The following is a 27,359-nucleotide window of genomic DNA, read 5'->3' on the forward strand; positions in this document are numbered from 1 at the left end:
TGCTATCATTATTGAGACTACCGACATCCCTCTTCTGCTTCTCTTTCTTTTTCACCTCCTAGCCTCTTCCCTTTGCTGTGAGCCCTCTGCATCGACTTTCTGTTTCCTTTCCCTGCTCTCTCCCTCCCCCACCAGAGGGGCCATCAACAATTTTACCCGGCTTAGACAGACAGAGCCCCCGGTCCACCCTCAGACACACGAACTGAATATATATGCCTTATATTGTATGCTGTGACAGCATTATGAATCATAATGCTATGTGTTAAATAGCATTAATGTGGATATAGGAAACCAATACACTTATTTTTCTCCTTTGATTGGTAGATCAGAGCCAAGAGATAGATGGCAGTGGATGTGAGCTTCAGCAAACGTATGGTAAGTTCTGTTCTTAGAACCTTAAAGATGATATTGGGAATGATATTCCAATCACTATTAAAATTAAGTTGTTGCTGTTTAAAAAAATAAACAGATGTGCTGAGTAATATAGCTTTCTGGTGGAGTAGGAAGGCATTTCTCAACCTTATCCCATTCACTATTTCTCATCCATAATTTGGAAGAAAGTATAGAAGCCACATATCAGATATGCAGGAGATTAGAAAAATAACAAAATAATTTCAATGGAGAATAGAGATATAAAATAACAGGACTCTTGAAGCAATGGGTGAAATATCACCTGATGAAATTAACATGGATAAATGTAAATCTTGTGCAAGAGTCCAAATAAAACCCCACCTGAACATATATAAATGAATAAATATTATTATGTCATATTAATACATTAATTTTTGTTATTTATTATATTATACTAATATGGGTGTATAATATATTAATATTATATTAATAGGGGTGCCTGAGTGGCCTAGTCATTTAAGCATCTGACTCTTGATTTCAGCCCAGGCCATGATCTTAGGGTTGTGAGATTCAGGCTCCAGGCCCAGCATGGAGTCTGCTTAAGATTCTCTCTCTTTCCCTCTCCCTCTGCCCTGCCCTCCCATCTCTCTCTCTCCCTCTAAAATAAAAAAAAAATTATACTATGAATACATATAATTATATAATGAATACTATAATAGCAATATCACTATATATATATAGCTTATAATTTTATATATCTTTTGGACCCAGAAATTCTACTTCTAGGAATTTTCTATCCTAAAGAAAAATTGTATGTTTGGGTGGGTGGAGGGAATGATACAGGGAGAGCCTAGAAATTAAAGTCAGTGCAGAACTAAAATGATATTTAAAAAGTAGAGAACAGGGACCCCTGGGTGGCTCAGCAGTTGAGCATCTGCCTTTGGCTCAGGGTGTGATCCAAATTCAGGTATCAAGTCCCACATCAGGCATGGAGCCTGTTTCTCCCTCTGCCTATGTCTCTGCCTCTCTCTGTGTCTCTCATGAATAAATAAATAAAATGTTAAAAAAAAAAGTAGAGAACAGCCTAAATATATGTCAGTGGGGATTGGTAATAAATCATGATAAATGTAAATAAAAGAAAACCTTAAAATTGTGCTAACCAACAGTGTTTCTTAAACTGGGAATCTGAAAACCTTATGCATTAGAATTTTCTGGGGTTCTAGTTAACATGTAGGTTCATAGACCCTCCCCAGAAGATGGAATGAGTATTTCTAGGGGAGGGTCCAGGGGAATACTGTTTTTAACAAGCATCTGCAGATTATTCTGATATACTCTTAAAATTTGAGAATTACTTCATAAAAGAACATTTAATGCCATAGGAAAATGTTCATGGTATGGTGACAAACAAGTTCCAAACAAGATGATCCCTTTTATGTAAAAATACATAACTGTATAGAAGAAATTATGGAGTGATAAAGGCCAAAATTATAGCCATGGTTAATTTAATGTTATATGGCATTAGCAACATAAATGTGCATGTGCATAGTTCCACTTTATCCAGTACTTGTCATAAAATACCTGGAGTATACCATTTGAGGAGGTAAAATCTATTTAGATTCAAACAATATGGGATAAAAAGACAATGGAGAGAAGGAGTCAGAAGTGGATTCAAAGTTTGGAAGAATGGTGATTCGTTTATGGAGCAAGGAAGTCACAGAGAGAAGCTGATTTAGGGAAGAAAGATGAGTTGGTTTTGAACATGGCAGGTTTGAGTTATGGTGGCACATCCAGTGGGAAACAACAAAAAAGGTGATTGGGATTCTAGGTCTAGAATTCCAGAAATCGAGTGGGGTAGAGATGTAGATTCAAAGACAGTAGAAGTTGTAAGAGTGGATGAAATGAGGAGGAAGATGGAATCGAGATAGAAGAGAAGGTGGCTAAGATTAGCTCCCTAGAGAATGCCATTGATTAGTGGAAAGGAAAGGAAGAAAAGCCAGCAAAGGAATAAGAGGGCATGGTCAGAAAGTTAGAGTATGAACCAATAAGGTCCAGTGCTACCAATCGTCCCGTGGAGGAAAGAGCTTCAGGGAAGAAGAGAACATCAGGGAGGATGAGGATGAAGCGTCAGCCACTGGACTGGACAAATGGGTCAGCAGGGACCTTCCACAGAGTTGTTTTGGAGAGTGGTGACATCTGTAGGCAGCAAGGGTTAAGAAACAATCAAGTGAAAAAAAAAAAAAAAAGAAAAGAAAAAAGAAACAACCAAGTGGCGAGGAAGGCCAAAGAGCTGGTGCAGTCATTGCTGCATTCTGAGGTTACTTAGTGGCCTCTCCCATTGTGGATGAATGACTCCTTGCCTTCATATTGCTTTCAAGATGAAGCTGGGACAATTTCCCCCAGCATTCCTTCTCCCAGAAAGGATGAACTGGAATTGGGGTTGTTCATTCTTTCATGGAACCTTAAATCACCCTGTGCAGTACAATGTTTTGAGAAGTAATTCATTCTTCCCCTCCCTCCACAGTTCCCTTTCTTTCCCCTACTCTGTTTTCTTGTCATGGTGAAGGTTTGGGATTGGATAAAGAGTACAAGTTACCTACAAAACAGTTCCCTTCCTGGCTTTTATTTCCAAAAGCCTCGATCCCTCCAGGGAATTGTAATGGTGTCCTAGAGTGTGAGGCAAGAGAAAGAACACTTTTGAGGAAAACAAAAAGGATTTCTCTAAGACTAGGAAGAAATTCCTCTGGCTTAGGACAAGAGAGATAAGTCTGAGAGCCTGGAAGGCCTCAGTTCCCTACATCCTTCATCCTGACGGGACCAGAAGAGGCAGGTTTTAGACAATGAAGCTGAGGGAAGGAGGACCAAGGCCTAGGCTCTCAGCCAGCCAGGGCTTCCAAACCAGTAGCCTGGGGGAGCTGAGGGGACCCTGTGGGCTGGATCTGTGCCATCTCAATGATACCTCTGGCCCTGCCTGAGGCCCAGAGGGTCACCCTGATATCATAGTACTGCCTGAGATCTAGAACCTAGGTGTGCTCAGAAGAGTCGGGGAGAGGACCCAGGAATGCCTGGGACTGAATTTCCGGCTTGGCAGGATGGGCCCTGTGCTTTATAGAAAACAAAGAAAACAAAGCAGTGTGTCTTGCTCACCTAACTATGTGGATTGAGATTTATATCTGCTGTGCTAGGGGAAGCGAGGCTTGTATCCTCAAGAGAGGTGAATGTTTTCTTCACCTGAGGGTCTCCAGATGATGTGACAGCTGGTGTCTAAGTCGTAGTTAGTGTGGTGGGGTGTCTAGAGGGGGGTAAAATACGGTGACCCCATTGTCAGAGAAAATGGGTTCTCATTCATCTCTGCTGCTTGCGCTTCCTGAGATTTTGGCCAGGGTACTTCATCTCTCCAGGCCTCAGTTATCTCATATGTAAAAGCAAAGTATTAGATTAAGTGAATGCTCAGGGTCCTCCCACATTCTGAGAGTCTTTGGCTTGTGGTAAACTGAGTTTCTTATCTCTAAGCGATGAGGTGGATTAAGCAGCTCTCTCGCTGCTGAGCTGCCATCACCTTTGCCCAGCGCATGTGAGGAAACCAGCAGGGTGGGAGAGCTTGCATTACTGAGGAGGCCACAGGTGTGCTTTTCAGTCTGTGCAGCTCCAGGATTTCAGATATGGTGCATGAGTCCCTGCGGCTTTAACTGAGGCAGGCAGAGGGTGATGGGCCTACCAAGTTTGCTTTTTAAGCCCGGGCCACTCACTGAAGATGGGTTTGCACACTTGTCTCAGAGGGCTAATTTATCACTCTGGAGAGCAATTTCTCATTAACACAATGTCAATACTGCTGGGGATTGGCTAGACCACCTTTGGAAGAGGTTAAATTACCTTTTAATCAGCATATGGGAGAACAAAGCTCTGTTCCATCGCGGCACTGTGGCCTTGCTAATTTGGTATCTTATAAAAACCAAGGCAGTTCCAACCATACCTGTGTGATACAAGCAGGATTGTTTCCAGAGAGGCAGAGACAGGAAAGGAGGGTTTCTGCAGCTGTTATCCAAACTGGCATAATTGATGTGGGTGCAGTGGGTTAGAGCTAATGGTCTGTGTTTAATTATGGAGGCAGTGACACAAGACCTCGAGGATGATAAGGCACTAACCAGATGATGTACCACTTTTGCAGTTATGAGCTCGCTGCATAGGGTCAGTCCAGCGGCACGGTGGTCTAAATTCCATGTTCCTCCTGGGATTTGGGCTCAGTCCTTGAGAGGCACAGGACTATATTCAGAAGATGGGTCTGAATCCACACTGACAGTGTCTCCTGGGAGAACAGTCACAGGCCCCAGACGGAAGTGCTTGGAAATCCACCGCTCTAAGAATTCATTCTCCTTTGAAATGAGGATAATTTACATTGATATGCACCTAAAACTCATGAGCCACAGTGGAAAGATGGGGCTTTTCATCTCGTGTCATTCATCAGAGCAATAAACAACAAATACATTTTTGTCCGCTAGCTTGAAGAATAAGGACAAGAACTGTTATTGAACTGAATTGCATATTATTACACGATAGCCATTATCAACTTTTAGAAAAAGGACGTGGTTGTAGCTGGATACCTGGCTGTCCAGCCAGAGACTATGTTTCTCAGCCTCGGTGGCAGGAGTGTGAGACCACGTGACTCCATTTTTAAGCAATAAGAAAACAAAAGTGATGTGTGTAATGTCTGGGTCATGCTTTTAAAGGAAACGGTTCATCCTCCACTTGTTCTTTTCCCCTTCTTGTGGGTAAAAGTGAGGTTGTGATAGGTGATAGTGCAGTTTCAGTCTTAAAGATAAGGATAACACCTATATAGGGTTTTGTGGGGTTTATCTTTTAAGTGCACAAGCCAAGCAGGTGAAGTAGACAGGTGCGGGAGTGGTTAGAGTGTCTATTTGATAGGGAGGAAGCTGGAGTTCAGAGAAGCCAGATGTTTTTTGCTCAGTTGCATACCTTTGTGGACGTGGAGCCATATCCTGAACCCAGGCATTCTGACTCTGATTCCAGTGCTCCTTTTACCATAATATTGCCTCTTTGTCCTTGAAAACCTTGAGACATAGCCCTACATGTTCGTGAGAGAGAGATCTGCATCCATTGAAGATGGCTTAAGCATCCCCATCTAGCTCGTGTCCTCTCCTTTCCACCTCTTTCCGAACCCTCACCCCACAAACAACAAAGACGCAAAGCTCGGTAGAGCAGGGTTTTTTCAAAAAAATGATCGATGGCCTTGCTTAATATCAGAACTTTCAAGGGTGGGTGGGGAGGAGGAGTTGCAGAAGGAGGAATATTTTATCAACGACACTGTTTAGAATTGCCAGCACATGGGGTAATAAAAAGCAGAACAACTTTTAGTCAGTTTTATTATTGTTTTAAAATTCTCTACAGGCACTGAACCCCACATTACCTGTACCCTCTTTTTGCCTGTGCCTTGGACGGACCATTTCTGTCCCCCGCCCCTGCCATTGGTATGCTAGAAAATGATAGTAACGAAGGACAGCAAAATCATAAAATGTAAAATCCAACGACCTCTTGCCTTGCTCTCTTGGATGTGTATACATGTCCAGGAAATGGCTGGGATGTTTGTACCAGTTTTCACCCGTTAGGTTTATAAGAGCTTCTGTAAAGAAAAGGAAAGCTTGCCTGTTTCCTTGGGGTTTTCCCTCGCTCTTATCTCCATAGTTACAAGAGTTGGTTCTGTGCATTTTTTTTTTTTTAAAGCTGGCATCTTGCCCAACTCAAATTGATTATAAAGGTTGGGAGGGACAGTGAAGATCTGCGCCTTGATTCCCGGTAAGTTGGCTGTTTAGAAAGATAGCATTGACAGCCGAAACAGCGTGCAGAGGGGAAGGCAAGTCTAGAGACTCCCTTGTTTATTATGGGGCTGCTGAACGACTCGCTGGGCTGTGCTCTTCCTTGGAGGAACAGAGAAAGATAAATGCCTAAATGCCTGCAGAAATCAGCAAAAGGTTCTTTCCTCAAAGGCTTTATAGTACGGTTGCCAGATTAAAGACAGGACACCAGTTAAACGTGCATTTCAGAAAAACAACAAATACTTTTTTTAGGATAAGTGTGTCCTAACTATTAAATGGAATATACTTCTACTCATAGATACAGGATACCCAGTTACGCTTGCATTTCAGAAGTGCAGATTTTAACAGGGCATCCTGTATTTTTACTTGGTAAATCTGACAGCCCTACTTGTAGAAATCTAACAAGATTTTATGAAATAGTCTCTTTCAATTCCGAATAGCCAATGCTGTTTTCCCCTTGGAGGATGATGCAGGCTGTTTGGTTGTCTATTTTGGTGGGGTGGGGGTATGCAGAGGAGATCAAGGGGAAAGAGACTGGACTGGAAGGCAGGAGACCGAGCTCTGAGTCCTGTACTAACAACTGGCCGTGTGAAGTTGGACAAGGCACTTCGCCTGTCTCAGCCCTGGTGTCCTAAAAGGAGGGGATTAAATGGTTCCTGTAAGGATAACACGATTTTATAGTCCTGTGTTCTTCCTCATGCCACAAATATTATGTTAGATTTCAGTTTCTCCAGAGATGATGTAGGTTGGTGCTGTCCAGTAGAAATAAACCACAAGCTGCACGTGTGGTTTTAGATTTTCTAAGTAGCCACATTATAAAAGTCAAAAGAAGCAGGTGAAATTAATTTTAATAATACACTTTATTTAACCAGTTATATTAACATATTGTCATTTCAATTTCGATATGTCATCAGTATAAAAATCACTAATGAGATTACATTCTTTCTGTGTACTAAGTCTTCAAAATCTGCTTTGGAGCCTTATGGCACAACTCAGTTTGGACTAGCCACATTGAAAGTACCAGTAGCCACATGTGGCTATTCTACAGCACAGGTATTGGTTAACTAAATAACTAAATAGATAGATAAATAAGTAAGTTTTAGAGAATTAGACAAATTCAAAAGAGAAATCTGTAGTGGGTTATTTAGAGAACTTAGGCTATTGGGGAACATATTCATAAGACTTTAAAAATTAATATACAAAAAATTAAAATTAAAATTAATATACAGTTGATCCTTCTTATTTATGGATTCCATATTTGTTAACTCACCTACTTGCTAAAATTTATCTGTAACCCTCAGAATCGATATATGTGGCACTTTTGTGGTCATTTGTGAACAAAGCATGTGCACCAGGTGAGACATTTGAGTTGTCCAATGCACATGTTCCCACCTGGGATGGAATAAGGTGGTGCTTTGCCTTCTTGTATCAGCTCTCATACTAGCAGAAGGTCCTTTCTGTGGTCTGTTTAGTGCCATGGTTTTTGCATTTTTTGTGCCTTTTGTGGGTGATATCGCTGTTCAAAACGACCCAAAAAGGAGAGAAAATGAGTGGGAAATATCAGAGAGGGAGACAGAGCATGAGAGACTCCTAACTCTGGAAAACGAACAAGGGGTGGTGGAAAGGGAGGTGGGTGGGGGGTGAGGGTGACTGGGTGACGGGCACTGAGGGGGGCACTTGATGGGATGAGCACTAGGTGTTATTCTATATGTTGGCAAATTGAACTCCAATAAAAAAAATTAAAAAATAAAACGGCCCCCAAGCATAGCGCTGAAGTGCAAGAAGGCTGAGCTGTGCCTCATGGAAAAAATATGTATGTTAGATAAGCTTCTTTCGGGCGTGAGTTAGAGTGCCATTCGCCATCAGTTCAATGTCAATGAGTCAACTATATATTAAATGAGGTGTCTTTAAACAGAAACACATATGAAACAAGGTTATGTATTGATCCAAAAATGTTGTGACCAGAGGTTCACACCTAGGGGTAATGGCTCAGTACTCACCCGTTCCGTGTTTGTGGAGACTTTATAGAACATAATTACCATGAATAACGAGAATCAACTGTACTTTGTTTTTTAGAATAGTTTTAGATGTATAAGAACATTGAACAGCTAGTATAAAGATTTTCTGTATACCCACCTCCTGATCCCAGTTTTCCCCGTCATTGACATGTCACATTAGTGTGGTTCATTCATTACAATTAGTGAACCAATATCTATACATTATTACTAAGTAAAGTCCATAGTTTATTCATATTTCCGTAGCTTCTACTTAATGCCACTCTTCCAGATATCAAGATACCACATGACATTTAGTTGTCATATCTCCTTAGGCTCTTTTTGGCTGTGACAGTTTCTCAGATGTCCCTTCTTTTCGATGACTCGATGATTTGAGGAGTACTGGTTAGGTATGTTGTAGAATGCTCCCATACTGGGATTTGTCTGATCTTTTTCTCATGATTGGGCTCGAGTTATGGCTCTGGGGGGGAAGATCGCAGCATAAAGTGCCATTTTTATCGCATCATATTGAGGGTACATACTATCAGCATGACTGATGATATTGACCTTGGTCACCTGGCTGGAGTAGTTTGCCAGATTTTTCCACTGTAAAGTTAGTCTTTTTCCCCCTTTCCATACTGCCCTCTCTGGAAGGAAGTCATTATGGGTAGCCCACACCTAATGAGTAGGGAGTTGCGCTCCACGTCCTGGGGGGTGAATATCTACATAATTTATTTGGGGTTCTTCTGCATGGGAGATTGTCTCTTCTCCTTCATTTGTTAAGATATTCAATCATTTATTTATATCAGTAGGGACTCAGGGATATTCATTTTATTCTTTGTGTTATAATCTAATACTACTTTATATATTTTATAGCTCAAGTTGTTCCAGCTTTAGTGATTGGGAACTTTTTCGGTTGATTCTTGTGACCATTATCGTGTGTGTGTATGAAACAGAGAGAGAGAGAAGGAGGGATAGAGAGCATTTCCTTACTTTCTGGCACTACAAGATACTCCAGGCTCATTTTGTGTATTTCCTGCTCCAATCATAGAATCAACCATTTCTCCAAGGAGCCATGATTCCTTTTTTGGATAGTAGTATTGGAAACCAGTATCTGGGAAGTAGGTTTGCTCATTATTACTGGGGTGTTGTTTCTTTTAGGACCTCTCAGCTGACATAGCAAAGAAATATAGGTGTGTATACTAATCCATACATTCATACATCTCTATGAATATTTCTGTATATATCCATCTGTATTATCTATATTAAGCTAAGACTAAATTCATATTGATGTCTCCAACTAATCCATTACCACATGGATCATTCTAGCCTCCTCCCCTTACTGATCTGTAAATTTCCACTCTAACAGTGAGAAACCTGCCTCCCACCATCTGCCATCCATTTACTTAATTGTTCAATTCCAGTGTACATGTATAGAGGTATTAGCTATACAGGAGTACCATAGGCTTTTATAAAGTAAATTTATTTCCGTCATAAAGCTGACATACGTTTAACAAAGAAAATAGGAAAACTAGATGCAAATAGAGAAAGAGCTTCAAAGGTAGGCCCCATCGCCCAAATACAACCCTTGCTGATATTTAGGGTTATTTCCTGCCCCCCTGCCTTCTCGCTGGCCCTTTAAATCAGCCAAACTCTCCCCACACCCCCTAAAACTGCTAGTGGCCATCTCTCAGGACCCTTCCTACTCCCCCTGCATGGTCTCTAACACCAGTCTCCACATCCAGAAGCTGAGCTGCTTACAGCCTTTGGACTTGATGCTTTCCTTGGCCTTTCTCAATTTGGCTGTCGGCCCTCTCAGGGACACCAGCATAGCCTTGTTTCACCTCTTGAAATGAGATACTGATTTGTTTCAGGCCCTAGTCCCTAGCCCCGATGCCCCAAGACCCAACCCCAGGCTAGTCCTGTTTCCAGTCTCTTTCTTACTTTTGGTTCATTTTTCATAGTTGTAGTCATGTTTAAGATAGGATTTGGAATATTACTTTTTTCATCTTAATATTCTGTCATAAGTGTATTCCATGTTATTGCAGTTTCCTTGATCACCATTTTCCCATGTCAGTTTCATCAACAGGATTTACCTTTTTAAAAAAAAAAAAAAAAAAACCATATCCTATTAGAAATGTGAGCAGTCCCAATTTCCAGCTATTGTAAGTCACCTGGAAATGACACCTTAGAACCTTATAGCCTTTTCTGTATTTAGAACAAATAAGACACATTAGAATATATTTAGAGTCATCCCCCAGAACTGAGTTATGAAATCGAGCATTTGAAATTTTCAATGGATGTTAGTAAATTTCTTAAACATGTACGGTACTCATTTAACTCAGGGTTAGTGTCAAAAGACAAGGCCTCAGTTTTCCAGTCCCTAGCCCCATCGGGATGCCTCTGGGTATTCTTAGGAGAAACAGAAAGGACCCCCAGATCAGACCCAGTGAAGCAATTGTTTGGTTTTCTTTTTATATTATGACATGAATCCAGATATACTATGGACAAATCAGGGCCTTAAGACATTGTAGTTACAATAGTTGACATTTGTTGAGGGCTTCCTGGGTGACAGGCACTCTTCTGACAGTTTCACTGGTGTTAGATAATGCTGTTCTCACAACACTAAGATGGGGGATGCCTGGGTGGCTCAGCGATTGAGGGCATAATCCCGGGTCTGGGGATCAAGTCCCGCATCGGGCTCCCTGCATGGAGCCTGCTTCTCCCTCTGCCTGTGTCTCTGCCTCTCTCTCTCTCTCTCTCTGTATCTCTCATGAATAAATAAATAAAATATTTATTTTATTTTTTATATGTATATTTTTTATTGGAGTTCGATTTGCCAACATGTAGTATAACACCCAGTGCTCATCCCATCAAATAAAATATCTAAGAAAAAAACCCATTAAGAGGTAATATCTATTGGTCTCCATTTTACAGTTGCAAATACTGAGGCATAAGAGAAATTAAAGAACTTGCCCAGGTCATTTGGTTTGTACGTGGTAGAGACAGGATCTGAACTCAGGCACTCTAAGGCCAGAAGTCATTCTCTTAGTGCTTCTGCTGTGACTGTGTGAGATGAAAACTCTTCATAAAACAGTCACCTCAAGGGTGCCTGGGTGGCTCTGTTGGTTGAGTGTCTGCCTTCAGCTCAGGTCATGATCTCAGGATCCTGAGATTGGGCCCCACATCAGGCTCCCTGCTCAGTGGGGAGCCCTCTTCTCCCTCTGCCCCTCTCCCTGCACCTGCTCTTTCTCTCAAATAATAAAATCTCAAAAAAACAAAACAAAACAGTAGCCTCAGTGCTGTGTATTATTTTCTTGCTCCTAATACCAGCCCTATAAAGGGTACTCCCTTGTCATATTCTATGTGCCTTTTTTTTTTTTTTAGTTTCCATTATAGAAAAACTTGTCTTATTTAAATGGGTCAAAGAACACTATGAATAAAGGTCACTTTCTTTATTGACGAGCTTTCCAAAAGAGAAATTTGCATTTATGCTGATTAAAACTCTATCACAGATACAGGTGATGGTTCAGTGTTCTAGCAAATAAGGAAGTCCAGGGTGCCAGGCTGAGCTCAGCAACTAACTCCAGGCTTTCCTTGCTCTTCAGGGACCAATCTCTCCCCACCATCTCGGGGATTCCTAGAAACAATCCCAAAAAAGGTGCATGACTCTAGAAAGTGTTTTCTTGTTTATAAAAAAAGATCAATTCCTTATATTTCTACATATAATGTCCAGGAGTTGTCCTTCCTATACAAGTAAGGGGATCTGGGAGCACCTGGGTGGCTCAGTGATTGAGCGTTTGCCTTTGGCTCCGGTTGTGATCCCTGGGTCCTGGGATCCAGTCCTGCATCAGGCTCCCTGGAGGGAGCCTACTTCTCCCTCTGCCTATGTCTCTGCCTCTCTTTTGGTGTCTCTCATGAATAAATAAATAAATCTTTAAAAAAAAAGAAGTAAATGGATCTGGTTGTAGTGGTCTTCAATAGCTGGAAAATGCAAAAGAGATGATTTTAAAGATGGCCTTTGAAAAGGTTAAGATTCCCTCCACCATCCCCGCCCTAACTGTGTTAGTTATGCTAACACTAGAGTGTCAGTAGAAGGAACCACTAGCTGTTTATTTCTCACTAATGTCAAGACCATTGCCAGGGCTCTTGCTCAGCAAGTGGCCTTCCATTGCCTCCCTCGGGGGCCCAAGGTCTCCCCCATCTTTAGCTAGGTCCAGAGCATCAGCGGATGGGGAAAGAGAGCCTGCAGAAGTCACCCTTGCTTCTTCACCACCTCAGCCCAGAGGTGCAAAGTGTATTTGCACTCGTATTCTGCTGGTAACCAGCAAAGGGCCACCCTCGAGAGTGTGAGAGATGGCCTCCCTGGCTAGGCAGCTGCTTCCAGCCACACCTCAATGTCACGGAGGCAAAGGCCAGTCCTGATGGCTAGCTCATCGGCTCTGTCATGAGAACCCTAGATGGGATGAGTTCCGGGTCCTCAGGATGCTAAAGCCAGCAGGAAAGGTGGAGGAGGATGCTCTGTGGAAGGGTAGAGCACTGACCCCACACTCTGTGGAGCTGTGCCACATGGCCCTGGGCTGTCACTGGCTACTGAAGTGCAAGGAGAGCTGTCTTTCTGAGCACTGGACGCAGAGATCCTGGGGAAATCACAGTCCTTGATGGTTTGACTCTAAAGTGAGCACGAAATAAGAAAAGTAACGAGGCACGTGGAACAAAGGAGTGGAGGCGGGGCTGTGGGGTGGTTTATCCATGGACACTGACTTAGTTAAGGAACAGAGAAACTGCCTGATGTTATAGAACAAAACAAAACCAAAAAAGCCAGATGCTCTAACTGCGTGGCCTTGTGTCTGACATTTGGCCACTCTGGGGCTTAGTTTATGCAAAAATGATGATGCGGCCCGATTGTTTCCAAAGCATCTTCTGTGATCCTCTGACCTATGAACTATAGAATGGTAACAAGCACTTCCAGAGCCCTGAGAAGAGCCTCCTGTTACATATCTTGATCTGGCTGATGGTTACACAGTTGTGTTTACTTTGTAAACACTCACTGAGCTGTACACTTATGATTTGTGCACTTGTCTTTATGGATGTTGTCCTTCAATTTTAAAAGTTTACAAAGGAAAAAAAAAGCCCTTGTCACTTTATCTACCCCTCTTCAAATAAGGAGCATAACATGGTTTTCAAAGTCCAATTCAGGCCATGAGACGTGCACAGGATGGCGATATCCTTTGCTGGGCATGTCCCCAAGATCTTTCCCCCCTGCACTCAGTGTCTCTGGATGGGGAAAAGACAACTACCTACTTCAAATGCACTCAGACTTTTCTAGAATCCCTGATTCTCATAGACATGAAGTCCAGGGAAGGAGGAAAAAGGTGAAACGTGGCCGTAATCTTTACGCCCACTGGCTGCTTTTCAGTGTCTCTTGGTAGGATCTTTAGCAGGTCCCCCTGAGTGCTGGACATGTCACATCTCTGGTCATGTCTTCAACGTGGCCACACGTTGAAGGCCCCTCTGAATGGTCTATGTCTTCAGGCAGTTCCTTAGAGGTCATCCTTCTGCCACCACGCGACCTCATCTTCAGACCACACCAGACTGGGCAGCGATGGACACATGTCCAAGGAGCAGCAAATCTATAGGTGACCAGAAGCCAAGAGGTAGGCTGGCGTTAAAGTTCCACATAAATAGAGATGACAGAGATTAACTGGCAAGACCTGATCATCCTGGGGAGCTTGGAGTGTTACAGATACAGAGTCGGGCAGGTGGGTAAGAGCAGAAGAGGAAAGGTGCCCAAGAGAAGGTAGGCAGAAAAGCCTTGAGGAGGAAGAGTCCTGAGCGATCGTGACCACGAACAAGCTTGGCATAGGCAGAAGCCAAGAGATGAGCAGGCTAGAAGGTGAGGTGGCTGATTGGCAGGAGCAGGCACAGAAATCCCAAGGAGGAGGACGCACAGCCCAGAGAAGGCGGCCGTGAAGCCTGAGCCCCGGTGAGGAGGCCCCACATCTCCACTCAGGCCACCTTGAGGCCCCAGGTACTGCCCCTCTTGCTCTTGCTTCTTGGTGTAAGCACAAGAGTGAGATTGCTGTCACCGTTGTTGAGTCTCTCAGTTCCCACATCCATACAGTAGGCATAATAATGCCTACTTCTCAGCATTTTATGGAGTTTAAATCAGTGGATTCATGTAAAACACTTAGCATGGTGCTTCCCACATACCAGGTGCTCGAGAAACATTAGTGACATTCATGGTGAAAATGTTGATGAATTTCACATGCGATCTTAAGCCCACAAGACCCAAGGCATCAGAGTGACTCTGTTACCCTCATGCCAAAGGCCTGATTATTTTAACTGGTATTTTTAATTCCAAAGTATGCAGATCAATATTAATTCAATTCTGGCCTTCCCTCTACTCATAACTTGGCTTTGGAACACAGTCTGGTTTCCTCTCTTGGGGCTGTGCTCTAAAAGAGGTGTTTCCTGTCATTGCTATTAGTGGCATCACTGTCATCTGAAGGGAACCTGTGGATGTTTTAGGCACTAGAGAAATCACGGTAATCTAGAAGCATTAGGAACCTTGCAGCAAGCCTGACCCAAGCAGTAAGGAAGGAAGGCATGCTAAGTATGCCGACGTGAACTTGGAATGCAAAAGTAACTCTTAAGACGAATGGTAAACTGGAAAATGTGTGCTCAGCCGGCACAGCATTCTTTTTTTTTTTTTTTAAGATTTTATTTATTTATTCATGAGAGACACAGAGAGAGAGAGAGGCAGAGACACAGGTAGAGAGAGAGGCAGGCTCCATGCAGGGATCCTGATGTGGGATTCGATCCTGGGACTTCGGGATCACGCCCTAGGCCGAAGACAGGTGCTAAACCGCTGAGCTCCCCAAGGATCTCCCCAGCACAGCATTCTATTTATTTTTAATAAATTAATTTTTTATTGGCGTTCAATTTACCAACATACAGAATAACACCCAGTGCTCATCCCCGGCACAGCATTCTAATACGTGCCCTCCTCACCGGAAGCCCTGCTACCTTGGAGCCTGCCCAAACGTTCAGTTGTGGGGACCTCTGGGAGCACCCAGAGGTCGGATTTCTTTTCCGACTCAGAAACAAGGCCTCGGGTACAGAGAGCTGATCTGGGAACCTGAGGAACCCCCGGAGGGGAGCAAGCAAGTAAAACACGAAGGGAGGGCAGCCAGTAGAGTGGGTTCCAGGCACTGGTCGCCCTGGGCAGCCAGTGTCCAACCCTTGGCACTCCTGGCCTGCCACATAAGAGGGCCGTGCGGATTTCCAGGGCCAGAAAAGGTCCAGAAATGCAAGTTCTGGCAAGTGATGTCAGGCTGCGGTCCCCTGAAGCGCTAGGGACCGGGAGAGGCAGGCAAAACCCCGACAGGGCCTGCTACCCCAGCCCGGGCCTCCCCCCAAGATGTGGCTATGTCTGCGCTTCCGGGGATCAGATGCTCGTCTTACAAGCCATCCTGACAACCTGCACTTTGTCATTTTGCAAATCATTTGGGTTGATGATAATGGTTCTCCTAAAATGGTGATTACGTTTTCCTGGAAATCAGCACAGGTTTGTTTATCTGCCACTTGTGTGTTGCAGCACAGAGCACATGCGGATCTTGAACATGTTGGAAAAGCAGTCCAGAGACCTAGCACAAGTCTGTTCACAGACCTGCCCAGAGGACACCAAATGCTATGTTATTTCCTCCTCTCGACTGCATGTCACCAACAAAAGAACCCTACATGCTGGAAGTGATGCCTTTCAGAGATCTTGCAGCAGGCTGCCGACGTGAGATTTATGTCATTGGAAGGTCTGGCAGCCTTTCTGCAGCGTGTCAGTGGCACGGGTGAATACTCAGGATGGGGAAGGTTGCTATTTTAATTTACATGCTATTGCTACCCGTTTTGGCTGGCTTACCCAGAATGCCCCAGATACCTATTTGAATGGGAAGTGTTCCATATTTGTAAGACAGACCATCTTGTGGAAATTGGTGTTTTGTCACTCTCCGGAACAGTGTGAAGTTAGGAAAATGGCTTGTGTGTCTTGTTTGTGTTATAAAATTCCAGCATTTTTTTTCTCCATCTTTCTTTCTTATCAACATTTTTCTCAAGGGATCTCACAAAAGCCAAAAGGATCCTTTTAGCCATTTTTTTTCAGAACCATCCAACGTGAAAAATAAAACCTTCTGTTATGCCTTAATTATTGTTTGCAAAAACTCTGAGTAGCTTCATGCCATGATTTCTATATACTATTGAAATTGCTTGGTAGAAATGTGAAAGCCTTCAAAAATCATTCTGAGAATTTCTTCTTTTTATTTTTCTCTTGGAATATTGATGTATTGAACAAAAGTGGTCCTTCGTCCAAGGCCCAATATTATGGTGTTATTTGCTGTAGATATTTATTTTTAAAAGCCATATAGTTTCTTTTATATCCTAACAATTATTTTGCAACTTATTTCTATGCATTATTGAGTTATCACATTTTTCAACTTCATTTTTAGGTGATGAATTTTGTTTATAGAACTCTCAAATTGCCATGTATAATATACATGCATATTTAAAATGATAGAGCGAAGCATTCAAAATTCCGACAAGAATCTCGTATAATTGCAGTGGTGTAATATAATATAATGCGATAAAAATGCAATTTATCCCAAGGACATATTTGGCAGAATGCAAAGGTCACTGTTTTTTGACCCTAATTTTCAAGCTTCTGTCTGACATTTACATTGTATATCATTAAGAGCATACACAAGTATATCATGTCTTTTTGAAACTAATTTTACATAAATTATGTGTCTCTATGATTTGTTTGCATAATGGGGTCTTCAGTCTATATTAGGAATGTCACATAGACTAGCCCCCTGCCATCACAAAAATGTTGGAAGTAAATCAGAGGAAAGAGAAGTTGGAGAGTTCTTCTGAGACATTCTAAAAAGAATCAACAGAGGACTTCTTCCAGCAATAAAACAGACTGAGCTCATGATAAGACCTCTCTTCTATTACTAATATGTAGAAATGCTGAAATAATTTATCTCCAGAATTTAAATACACACATGGGCTCAGAAAAGGATAAGAGAAATCCCCAAGTGCCAGACCGGAAGAAAGGAATCAAAGTCAGAGCACTAAGACCAAACAGTTACTCCAGGAGCATGAAGATTTCATCTCAGATAGACTCTAAAAAGGGGGCATGGCAAGCTTGCTAGGGAAACAAGCCTGGCCAAAGAAGAATTCACAAATAAAAGATTACAGTTGTATAGAATAATGCACTCGTTGTGAGGGACACTTAGACAATTCAGCAGACAAGAGAATAAGCACCCCAAGTTGGATATTGTAGAATAATCTTAAAGACACTATAAGTCTATTTTAAGTAGTTGAAGATATAAAAGAGAGAACCAAAGTGAAAACCCAAAATACTGGGAAAAAAGACCAGAGAAATTTGAAAATCAAATAGAGTTTCTACTGATGAAAAATAGAGTCAGAAATTAGTGGACAGGTTAAACAGCAGTGTAGACAACGGCAAAAGAAACTTAGTGAGTTAGATGGTACATGTGAGGAAATTACCCCACAGATGGCAGAGTGGGAGAGAGAGAGAAGAGAAATGAACTATGAAAGTAATTCGGAGCAAGTTCCAACATATGTCTAATCAAAGTTGCAGAATGTAAAATCAAAGGGAAATGGGGGAGAAGCAATATCCCAAGAGACAGTGACTGAACACTTTCTGGGGGCTGGAAAAAGACATGAGTTTTTAGACTAAACAAAGCCTATCTTGTCCCAAGCAAGATCACTTAAAGTAAATCCACACCTAGAAAAATGTGGTAAATCTACACAGCACTCCAGTAAAGGAGAAAATCTCAAAGCCGGAGGGGAAAGGAAAAAAAATAGCCTGCAAAGGAACCATACAGGTTATAATTCAGTCACATGACCAAACCTAACTGCAAACACAGCTGGGAAATGCAGTCAGGCCATGTGTCCGAGAAGATGGCAACGTGGCTTTCAGAGACCAGATGCCATCTCTGGCACAGTGTAATTATCACCTTCTGAGCTCAGACCTATGGAAGAAGAAGGACGCTCTTGGGAGATGAAGCCTTTCTAACTATTCTCCAATCACACTACACAAAGCACTGGAATTTTCTTCTCTGATATTATCTCAGCTTTACTATTGTAAATGCAGGGAAAGGAACCCCCCCCCGTCTTGATCGAATATAACATGTTCTAGAAATGAATCTTGTCCAACCTAAACTCACAGAGAAGAGTCATCATTTGGGATTGTTTCTCAAACACTGAGCTAGGCACTCATAGAATAATAAACTTAAGAAGATCTCGGTGAATAGCCCAGGTTAGCCCCTGACCAATGCATTGAGTCACGAAGGTCTCATTTGCATGTGGCACTTAACAGAAATTCAGCAAAAGCCGGTTGAATGCATTCACTGATTCTTGCACTCAACAAACATTTATTAGATGGCTACATTGAACCATTGTTCTAGATCTGCGCTGTCCAATGGAATAGCCATTAGTCGCATGTGGCTATTTAAATTTAAAATAACTAAAATTAGAAATTCAGGTCTTCAGTCACACTGGCCACATTTCAAGTGCTCAGTAGAAACATGTGGCTAGTGGCTGCCACATTGGACAGCACAGGTATAGAGTCTTTCCATTGTCACAGAAAGTTCTGTTGAAAGTACAGTAGTGAACAAACAGACACACTTCCCATCTCCATGAAGCCTAAATGCCATGTCAGATGGTGATAAGTTCATGGAGAAAAGTTAAGCAAGAGTGCAAAATAGGGAGTGGGAGTGGGGGAGTGGGGGGAAGTAGTTGTGATTTTAAATACGGTGGTCTAGGAAGGTCTCTCTGAAAGGATGACTGTGTTCGTTCACGTAATGCTGATATAACAAATAAGCCCTCAGATCTCAGTGACAAACCCAAGAGTTTATTCCTTGCTCCAATCACTGGGTTGTGAGGAGGGAGCATAGAATCATTAGGTGGAATCTGTTCTATGTGGTCATTTGGGGCCATAGACTAACGGAGACTCTGCTGCCCACAGCACAGAGCTTCCAAAGCTGCTCTGGCCGTGAACATCAAGTCAGCAGGTGGGAGAAAAGAAATAAATGGAGCATCCTTGAAGAGGTTTCTCTGGTCTCGTGGGTAGGCCTGGAAATGGGGTAATCATGTTCACGGACATTCGCTTCCCCAAGCTCAGCCAGGTGCAGGTGGCCGAGCTAGTTTGCCAGTACTGAGGGATTTCCTGAGATGTGGGGCTTTTAAGAGTCCCCAAACCAGGGAAGTTCCAGGCATACCGGGATGACTTGGTCATCTTAGCACATATGCTTACCTAGATGCACCTATTGCACTGCCAATAATTCCGCACAATGGATGGGGGCATAAATTTTGGTGGGCTGCTGCCTGCCATAGTAACAGCTCCCTCAAAGAACTGAGGGAGCCAGCATGCGATAATGGGGGCAAGGGAGAAGAGTTTAGCAAATACAAAGGCCCTGAGGCCAGAGTGTATCTGGCATAGAGGAGGAAAATCAAGGGGGGCACTGTGGCTGGAATAGGAATAGGGAGGGGAGGTAGGATATCCCAGGGGTATCTTTTCAGGTTCCCTCTTGAAGTGTGGTTGTTCACTTCCATCCAACTGGCCATAATTTGTTTCTAAAGAAATGATGAAGATCTTGGCTAACTCCTTTGCTAAAACCCACTTACACAGGCTTAATAGTTTGATAGCCCTATCAAAAAATTTACCTGGCGTGAGCTAATAAGGCTTAAGCTTGGGTCTCACATGCAGAGACCCCTAACAAGCCCCAGGAAGCGGCCCTGGCAACATGTTCACCTGTCATGTGTTTTTGCAAAATTTGCAAAACTAAGGCATTCTAACCACATTCGGTTAAGTTTTCTGTGCCAAGTTCTATTTCTCCTCTGTCATACATCTACCCTCCACCTGGCTGAGTTTGGGCTGGGTGAATGCCGGTGAACATGATTACTCCGTTTCCAGCCCTGCCCCACAGACCAGAGAAACCTTTTCAACGATATTCCATTTTTTTTCTTTTCTCCCACTTACTAACTTGATGTTGACACCCAGAGCAACTTTGGAAGCTCTGTGCTGTGGGCGGCAGAGCCTCCTTCAAATCTGGTGGCACTGAAGTGGTCACAGACATTTTTGAGATCAGAGTTGAGGGTGCACTTAATCTACTCTCAGTGGGAAGTACTTATGTGGCTCACAGTGACTTGTGTGTATAGTTAATTTATTGTTAGCCATCCCGATACAAGAGTGGCTCTGGAATCCTGCTTATTTTCTGTGTCAACACATGGTGGCGTGGGGACAAAGGCTCCCCTAGCCATACTGGGATACCAACTGGGCTGACATCACCACGTACCGAAGACATGTGGGTAGTGGAGGAGGAAGAAGGTCTGGAAAGTATACAGCGTGATGTTGTGGAAAATTCTTCCATCGACAGACACAAGTGGAAGATTCAGTTCTCATTGATGCCTAATCAAAATGGAAGTTCTCCTGGCAGGGATACACTTGGTGTGCTGGGTTGAATAGTGTCCCCCAAAACTCATGTCCACCTGCAGCCTCATAACACTGATCTTACTTGGAAATAGGTCCTGGAAGATGTAATCAAGTTAAGATGAAGTCATACTGGATTAAGGTGGGCCCTGATCCAAGGGCTGGTGTCCTTACAGAGGAGAGGGCACACGGAGACACAGGGAAGGCCGTGTGAGGATCGAGGCAGAGGCCGGGGTGATGCTGCCACAGGCCAAGAAATGCTAGGAGCCCTGAAGAGCTGGAAGAGGCAAGGAAGGATTTTCCCCTCCAACCTTTGGAGGGAGCACAGTCCTGCTGACACCTCGATTTGGGACTTCTGGCCTCCGGAACTGTGAGAGAATACACTTCTCTCATATCAGGCCACCCAGTTTGTGGTCATTTGCTATGGCAGCAATAGGAAACTAATACACTTAATAAATCCAGCATTTATAATTACAAGCATATACTATGTTTTTTTCTTTGATTAACTGGAATAGAAATAGAAGTCCCCTGCCTGTGTACACAGACTTACAGCAATATTCTAAGCAGTAAGAGCATGTGTGTGACATTATATGCTGTAGGCATCCCAGCTAGCAATAATAAAAAGACAATTTGGAGGGGGGATAAAAGTTTTATTATTTTATTTTATTTTTTATTTTTTGGTTTATTTTTTTATTGGAGTTTGATTTGCCAACATATAGCATAACACCCAGTGCTCATCCCGTCAAGTGCCCCCCTCAGTGCCCGTCACCCAGTCACCCCAACCCCCTGCCCACCTCCCCTTTCACCACCCCTTGTTCATTTCCCAGAGTTAGGAGTCTCTCCTGTTCTGTCTCCCTCACTGATATTTCCCACTCATTTTCTCTCCTTTCCCCTTTATTCCCTTTCACTATTTTTTATATTCCCCAAATGAATAAGACCATATAATGTTTGTCCTTCTCCGATTGACTTATTTACTCAGCATAATACCCTCCAGTTCCATCCTCGTTGAAGCAAATGGTGGGCATTCGTCGTTTCTAATGGCTGAGGAATATTCCATTGTATACATAGACCACAGCTTCTTTATCCATTCATCTTTCGATGGACACCGAGGCTCCTTCCACAGTTTGGCTATCGTGGACATTGCTGCTAGAAACATCGGGGTGCAGGTGTCCCGGCGACTCACTGCATCTGTATCTTTGGGGTAAATCCCCAGCAGTGCAATTGCTGGGTCGTAGGGCAGGTCTATTTTTAACTCTTGGAGGAACCTCCACACAGTTTTCCAGAGTGGCTGCACCAGTTCCCATTCCCACCAACAGTGCAAGAGGGTTCCCTTTCTCCACACCCTCTCCAACATTTGTTGTTTCCTGTGTTGTTAATTTTCCCCATTCTCCCTGGTGTGAGGTGGTATCTCATTGTGGTTTTGATTTGTATTTCCCTGATGGCCGGTGATGTGGAGCATTTTCTCATGTGCATGTTGGCCATGTCTATGTCTTCCTCTGTGAGATTTCTGTTCATGTCTTTTGCCCATTTCATGATTGGATTGTTTCTTTCTTGGGTGTTGAGTTTGATAAGTTCTTTATAGATCTTGGAAACTAGCCCTTTATCTGATAGGTCATTTGCAAATATCTTCTCCCATTCTGTAGGTTGTCTTTGAGTTTTGTGGACTGTTTCTTTTGCTGTGCAGAAGCTTTTTATCTTGATGAAGTCCCAATAGTTCATTTTTGCTTTTGTTTCTCTTGCTTTCATGGATGAATCTTGCAAGAAGTTACTGTGGCCAAGTTCAAAAAGGGTGTTGCCTGTGTTCTCCTCTAGGATTTTGATGGAATCTCGTCTCACATTTAGATCTTTCATCCATTTTGAGTTTATCTTTGTGTTTGGTGTAAGAGAGTGGTCTAGTTTCATTCTTCTGCATGTGGCTGTCCAATTTTCCCTGCACCATTTATTGAAGAGACTGTCTTTTTTCCAGTGAATAGTCTTTCCTCCTTTGTCGAATATTAGTTGACCATAAAGTTGAGGGTCCACTTCTGGATTCTCTATTCTGTTCCATTGATCTATGTGTCTGTTTTTGTGCCAGTACCACACTGTCCTCATGCCACAGCTTTGTAGTACAACCTGAAATCTGGCATTGTGATGCCCCCAGCTATGGTTTTCTTTTTTAATATTCCCCTGGCTATTTGGGGCCTTTTCTAATTCCACACAAATCTTAAGATGATTTGTTCCAACTCTCTGAAGAAAGTCAATGGTATTTTGATAGGGATTGCATCGAACGTGTATATTGCCCTGGGGAGCATTGACATTTTCACAATATTAATTTTTCCAATCCATGAGCATGGAATATTTTTCCAACTCTTTGTGTCTTCCTCAATTTCTTTCAGAAGTGTTCTATAGTTTTGAGGGTATAGATCCTTTACCTCTTTGGTTAGGTTTATTCCTAGGTATCTTATGCTTTTGGGTGCAATTGTAAAGGGGATTGATTCCTTAATTTCTCTTTCTTCAGTCTCATTGTTGGAGTAAAAAGACAAAGTTTGACCAGCCATTATGGAGGTGAGGTTGAATTATTTCTATTGTTTCTGTAGAAAATTATATTGTGAAATTATATTTTAAAATCTTTAATAAGATTTTATTTATTTATTCATGAGAGACAGAGAGAGAGGCAGAGACGCAGGCAGAGGGAGAAGCAGGTTCCGAGCAGGGAGCCCGATGTGGGACTTGATCCCAAGACTCCAGGATCACACCCTGAGCCAAAGGGAGATGCTCAACTGCTGAGCCACACAGGTGTCCCAATATTGTAAAATTATTGTCACATGAAATGTTATCAGATTATCTAGCCAGAAAAAAGGAAAAAGTATTATAAATATATTTCAGGAAGCTAATTCATACAAAATACTGTCATTTTATGATTTTTTGTTTGGGAGCTTTGTCATTCTTTTTATTTGAAATTTAAAGTTTGGGGGATCCCTGGGTGGCTTAGCGGTTTAGTGTGTGCCTTTGGCCCAGGGCGTGATCCTGGAGTCCCGGGATCGAGTCCCACATCGGGCTTCTGCATGGAGCCTGCTTCTCCCTCTGCCTGTGTCTCTGCCTCTCTCTCTCTCTCTGTCTCTCATGAATAAATAAAATATTTTAAAAAAAAGAAATTTAAAGTTTGCTGCAAGTTTTGCTCTTTTGTTAATTTTGTCATTTTGTATGATTTATTTTTTATTTATTTTTTATTTTTTTTAAATATAAATTTTTTTTAAATTTTTATTTATTTATGATAGTCACAGAGAGAGAGAGAGGCAGAGACACAGGCAGAGGGAGAAGCAGGCTCCATGCACCGGGAGCCCGACGTGGGATTCGATCCCGGGTCTCCAGGATCGCGCCCTGGGCCAAAGGCAGGCGCCAAACCGCTGCGCCACCCAGGGATCCCTGTATGATTTATTTTTTAAAAAAGTAGGCTCCATGCCCAGAGTGGAACCCAATTCAGGGCTTGAACTCACGACCCTGAAATCATGACCTGAGCTGAGATCAAGAGTCGGATGCTTAACCAACTGAGCCAGCCAGATGCCCCTATTTTGTCTGATTTTTCAGAGAGCTCCCTCCCACCAAATTCTGCAAAGCTTCAGGCCTCACAAAGCCTGGTCTGTCTTTGGGCCTGGAAAACTGACTGCAAGGGAATTTTGCATCAGCATCTGTTCACTGCATGATTTTCAGAAGTCTCCGGGCAAGTTAAGCCCTCTGGAAGTTTGTATCATAAGTGAACCCAGTAATCTCTAGATTTACAGCTATCGTGCACCAACAGGATTTTCATGAGGCAGTGAAAACAACTCTAAATTTGCTTGTGCTTCTTGTGCTTCCTACACAGCAGTTCGAATGGCATCTTGGGCGGAACAGAAATTTGCTGTTCCAGATGGTCCCGTGCACCACAGACTGTTTGGCATCCCTGGCCCCCACCCACTAGATGCCAGCAACAGGCTCTAGTCTTTGACGATTAGAAGCATCCTCAAACATCTCCACATTTCCCCTAGGCTTGTTGTCAGGGGACAAGTACTGTTCCCATTGAGAACCACTGCTGCAGCAGATGGCCCTGAGACATTCTCTGCAAATCCCATTTTATCAGATTACAGTTAAATTAGAATTTAATGCGAGGGCAAAGCCGCTTGCTTTGTGCCTCACTCGCGGGGCAGACCCTCCTCAGCTTTTGCAGATCAGCCCCTTTCCCCCACAGCTAAGCCTGGGAAACATCTTGAAAAAGCTCTCCATGAGATGCTGACACCTACTGAAACACTGGTTCTCAAATGAGCATGATTTTGCTCCCCACCCCCCTTGGGGGTATTTGGCAATGTCTGGAGATATTTTTGGTTGCAACAACAAGGGAGTGTGTGCTGCTAGCATCTAGTAAGTGGAGGCCAGGGCTGCTGCTGAGCATCGTACAATGCACAAGACAGCTCCCATGGCAAAGGATGATCCAGCCTATAATATCACTCATGTCAAGGCTCAGAAACCCTGATCTAGACATTATACGGATCCTTGAAATAGTCTATGTAAGACTCACTTTTTTAAAAAAATCAAAATCTCTTTTGATGTAGTTGAGACTTTGTGTCCACCAAGTCCTAAGGTTTTCGACGAGGCTGACTTGCTTGGGAACCATAAGCGGTGTGCATGGGGGCAGTCCGGTCACCCCCGAATCATTGGGAATCCTCTGGCTTTGTTCCCCATCCCTTTTCCACATCTGTCAGGCTGTCCCCAGCCCTTCTTAGATCTGGCGGGGTTTACCTGAGCCCCCGGGGAGTCCTGGCCTCCCCTGGCCTCTCTCGGCGATGGTGATACAGCCCGTCTATAAACAGCCCGTTTTCTTCTTGGGTACACAGGAATCACCTTTCGCAGCCTCTCTTGCCATTCGCTTGAGGGCCATGTGACAAAGCGCTGGCCCATGAAATATGGGAGGAAATGACGCATGCCCTCTTCCTGGCTGGCCTGACGCTGGGGTAGCAGAAAGGGCATCCAGAAGGGCCCTGTTGAGGGAAGCCAACAGGAACCATATGCTGGCTAGTGAGCCCACCAGCAGAGGGGGGCAAGGGGCAGAGCGACCTCAGGGCTGAGGGCTGCAAGCTGAACCTGAGGCTGGAGGCTGTACAGAGTCACAGCGGGACTTGAGGAGGACACACAGCACGTGTAAGAGCCAGGAGGGAGGCAACGGGGCCCTGAGTAGCGGAGCGCCACAGCTCTGGGAGGTGCCAACTGGATACGCCAGCAGCAGAGACAGCAGGGTGAACGGGGGCAAATGGACAGGGACATCATTGCTACTGAGGCGTGCAAGGGCCCAAAGCATGTCGTGGGGGCACAGCAGGTCTCTGACTTCTGCCCACACCCCTGTCCCTTGAGGATGCTGGCTAGAGCTCAGAGAGGGACTTTTCTCAGATATTCCCCTAAGTTTTTATTTTTAAGCTTGCTTCACATTAAGAAAAGTTGAAAAAGTGATATAGTCATCCCCTGTAAACTCTTCACCAAGACTCACCTAACATTTCTCCATCTAAGATTTCTAACATTAAGCATCATTCTCTCTCTCTCGCCACTCTGTTCCCTTCTCCTCTCTCTCCCTCCCTCCCTCCTTTTGCTAAAACCTTTGCAAGTTAAGCAGCATAATGTGTGTTATAATCCACTCCTCTCGTTAATCTTTGTGATGGTTAATTTTATGTGTCAACTTGACTGGGCGAAGGGATGTCCAGACAGCTGGTAAAACATTATTTCTGGGTGTGTTTGTGAAGGTGTTTCTGGAAGGGATTAGCATTTGAATCAGTAGATTGAATGAAGAAGAGCTGTCCTCACTACTGTGGCTGGGTATCATCTAATCCCCTGAGGACCTGAAGAGAACAAAAAGGCTGAAGAAGGGTATCTGCTGTCTCTGTTTGAGGTGAGACATCCATATTCTCCTGCCCTCAGACATTAGTGCTCCTGGTTCTGGCCTTTTAGACTCAGACCAGTACTTACTCCACTGGGCCTCCCTGGTTCTCAGCCTTCACACTAGAACTGACCTACACCAGCTTTCCTGGGTCTCCAGCTTGGAGACATAGGTATGGGGTTTCTTGATCTTCATAACTGTGTGAGCCAATTCCTATAATAAATTTTCTCTCTCTCTCTCTTTCATCTATCTATCTATCTATCTATCTATCTATCTATCTATCTATCTATCCATCCATCCTGTTAGTTCTGTTTCTCTGGAGAACCCTGCCTAATATGCATTTTGGTACCAAGAGTAGTTCTAGGAGAACAGAATTTTAAGGGTGAATTTTCTGAGATGGTTCTGGGTTTCTGGAATTGGCTCTTTAACCTGATTAGATTTCAAGATGCTAATGACTCTGTTTCCAGCAGTAAAAAGAGAGAGGGTATAATTCTGTTACGTAGTGCCAACCCCCCTCCACAGTGGCTATGGCAGTTTTCGCTTTCACCAGCAGTGTGGGAGAGTGCCTGTTTTCCCACAGCCTTGCCAGCAAAGGGTTTCGTCAAGTCTGTGGGTTTTTGCCCAACGGATGGATGAGAAATGTAGCCTCAGTATAGTTTTAACTTATGAGTAAAGTTGAGCATATTTTCTTATATTTAAGAATCCTTTGGGGGCACCTGTATGGCTCAGTCAGTTATGCTCTGACTCTTGATTTGGGCTCAGGTTACAATCTCAGGGTTGAGACTGAGCTCTGCATC

At 43.3% G+C, this 27,359-nt stretch overlaps 1 protein-coding gene across 10 annotated transcripts in view; it reads left to right on the forward strand.

Annotated features, from left to right (window-relative positions):
* RAI2 (retinoic acid induced 2) overlaps positions 1 to 27,359 on the forward strand; it is a 388,350-nt gene that overhangs the window by 256,202 nt on the left and 104,789 nt on the right. For 9 of the 10 annotated variants that reach the window (XM_077889284.1, XM_077889277.1, XM_077889287.1 and 6 more), the window contains one exon: positions 325 to 375. The exons of the other annotated variant lie outside the window; for it this stretch is intronic. Coding sequence is in view for 8 of the 9 variants with exons in the window: in XM_077889277.1 (XP_077745403.1) it covers positions 343 to 375 (33 nt within the window). In the remaining variant the exon portion in view is untranslated. The remainder of the gene's footprint in view (positions 1 to 324; positions 376 to 27,359) is intronic. 10 annotated transcript variants of the gene reach the window in all.

Source organism: Canis aureus, chromosome X (genome assembly GCF_053574225.1).
Source record: "Canis aureus isolate CA01 chromosome X, VMU_Caureus_v.1.0, whole genome shotgun sequence".
Lineage (NCBI taxonomy): Eukaryota > Metazoa > Chordata > Mammalia > Carnivora > Canidae > Canis > Canis aureus.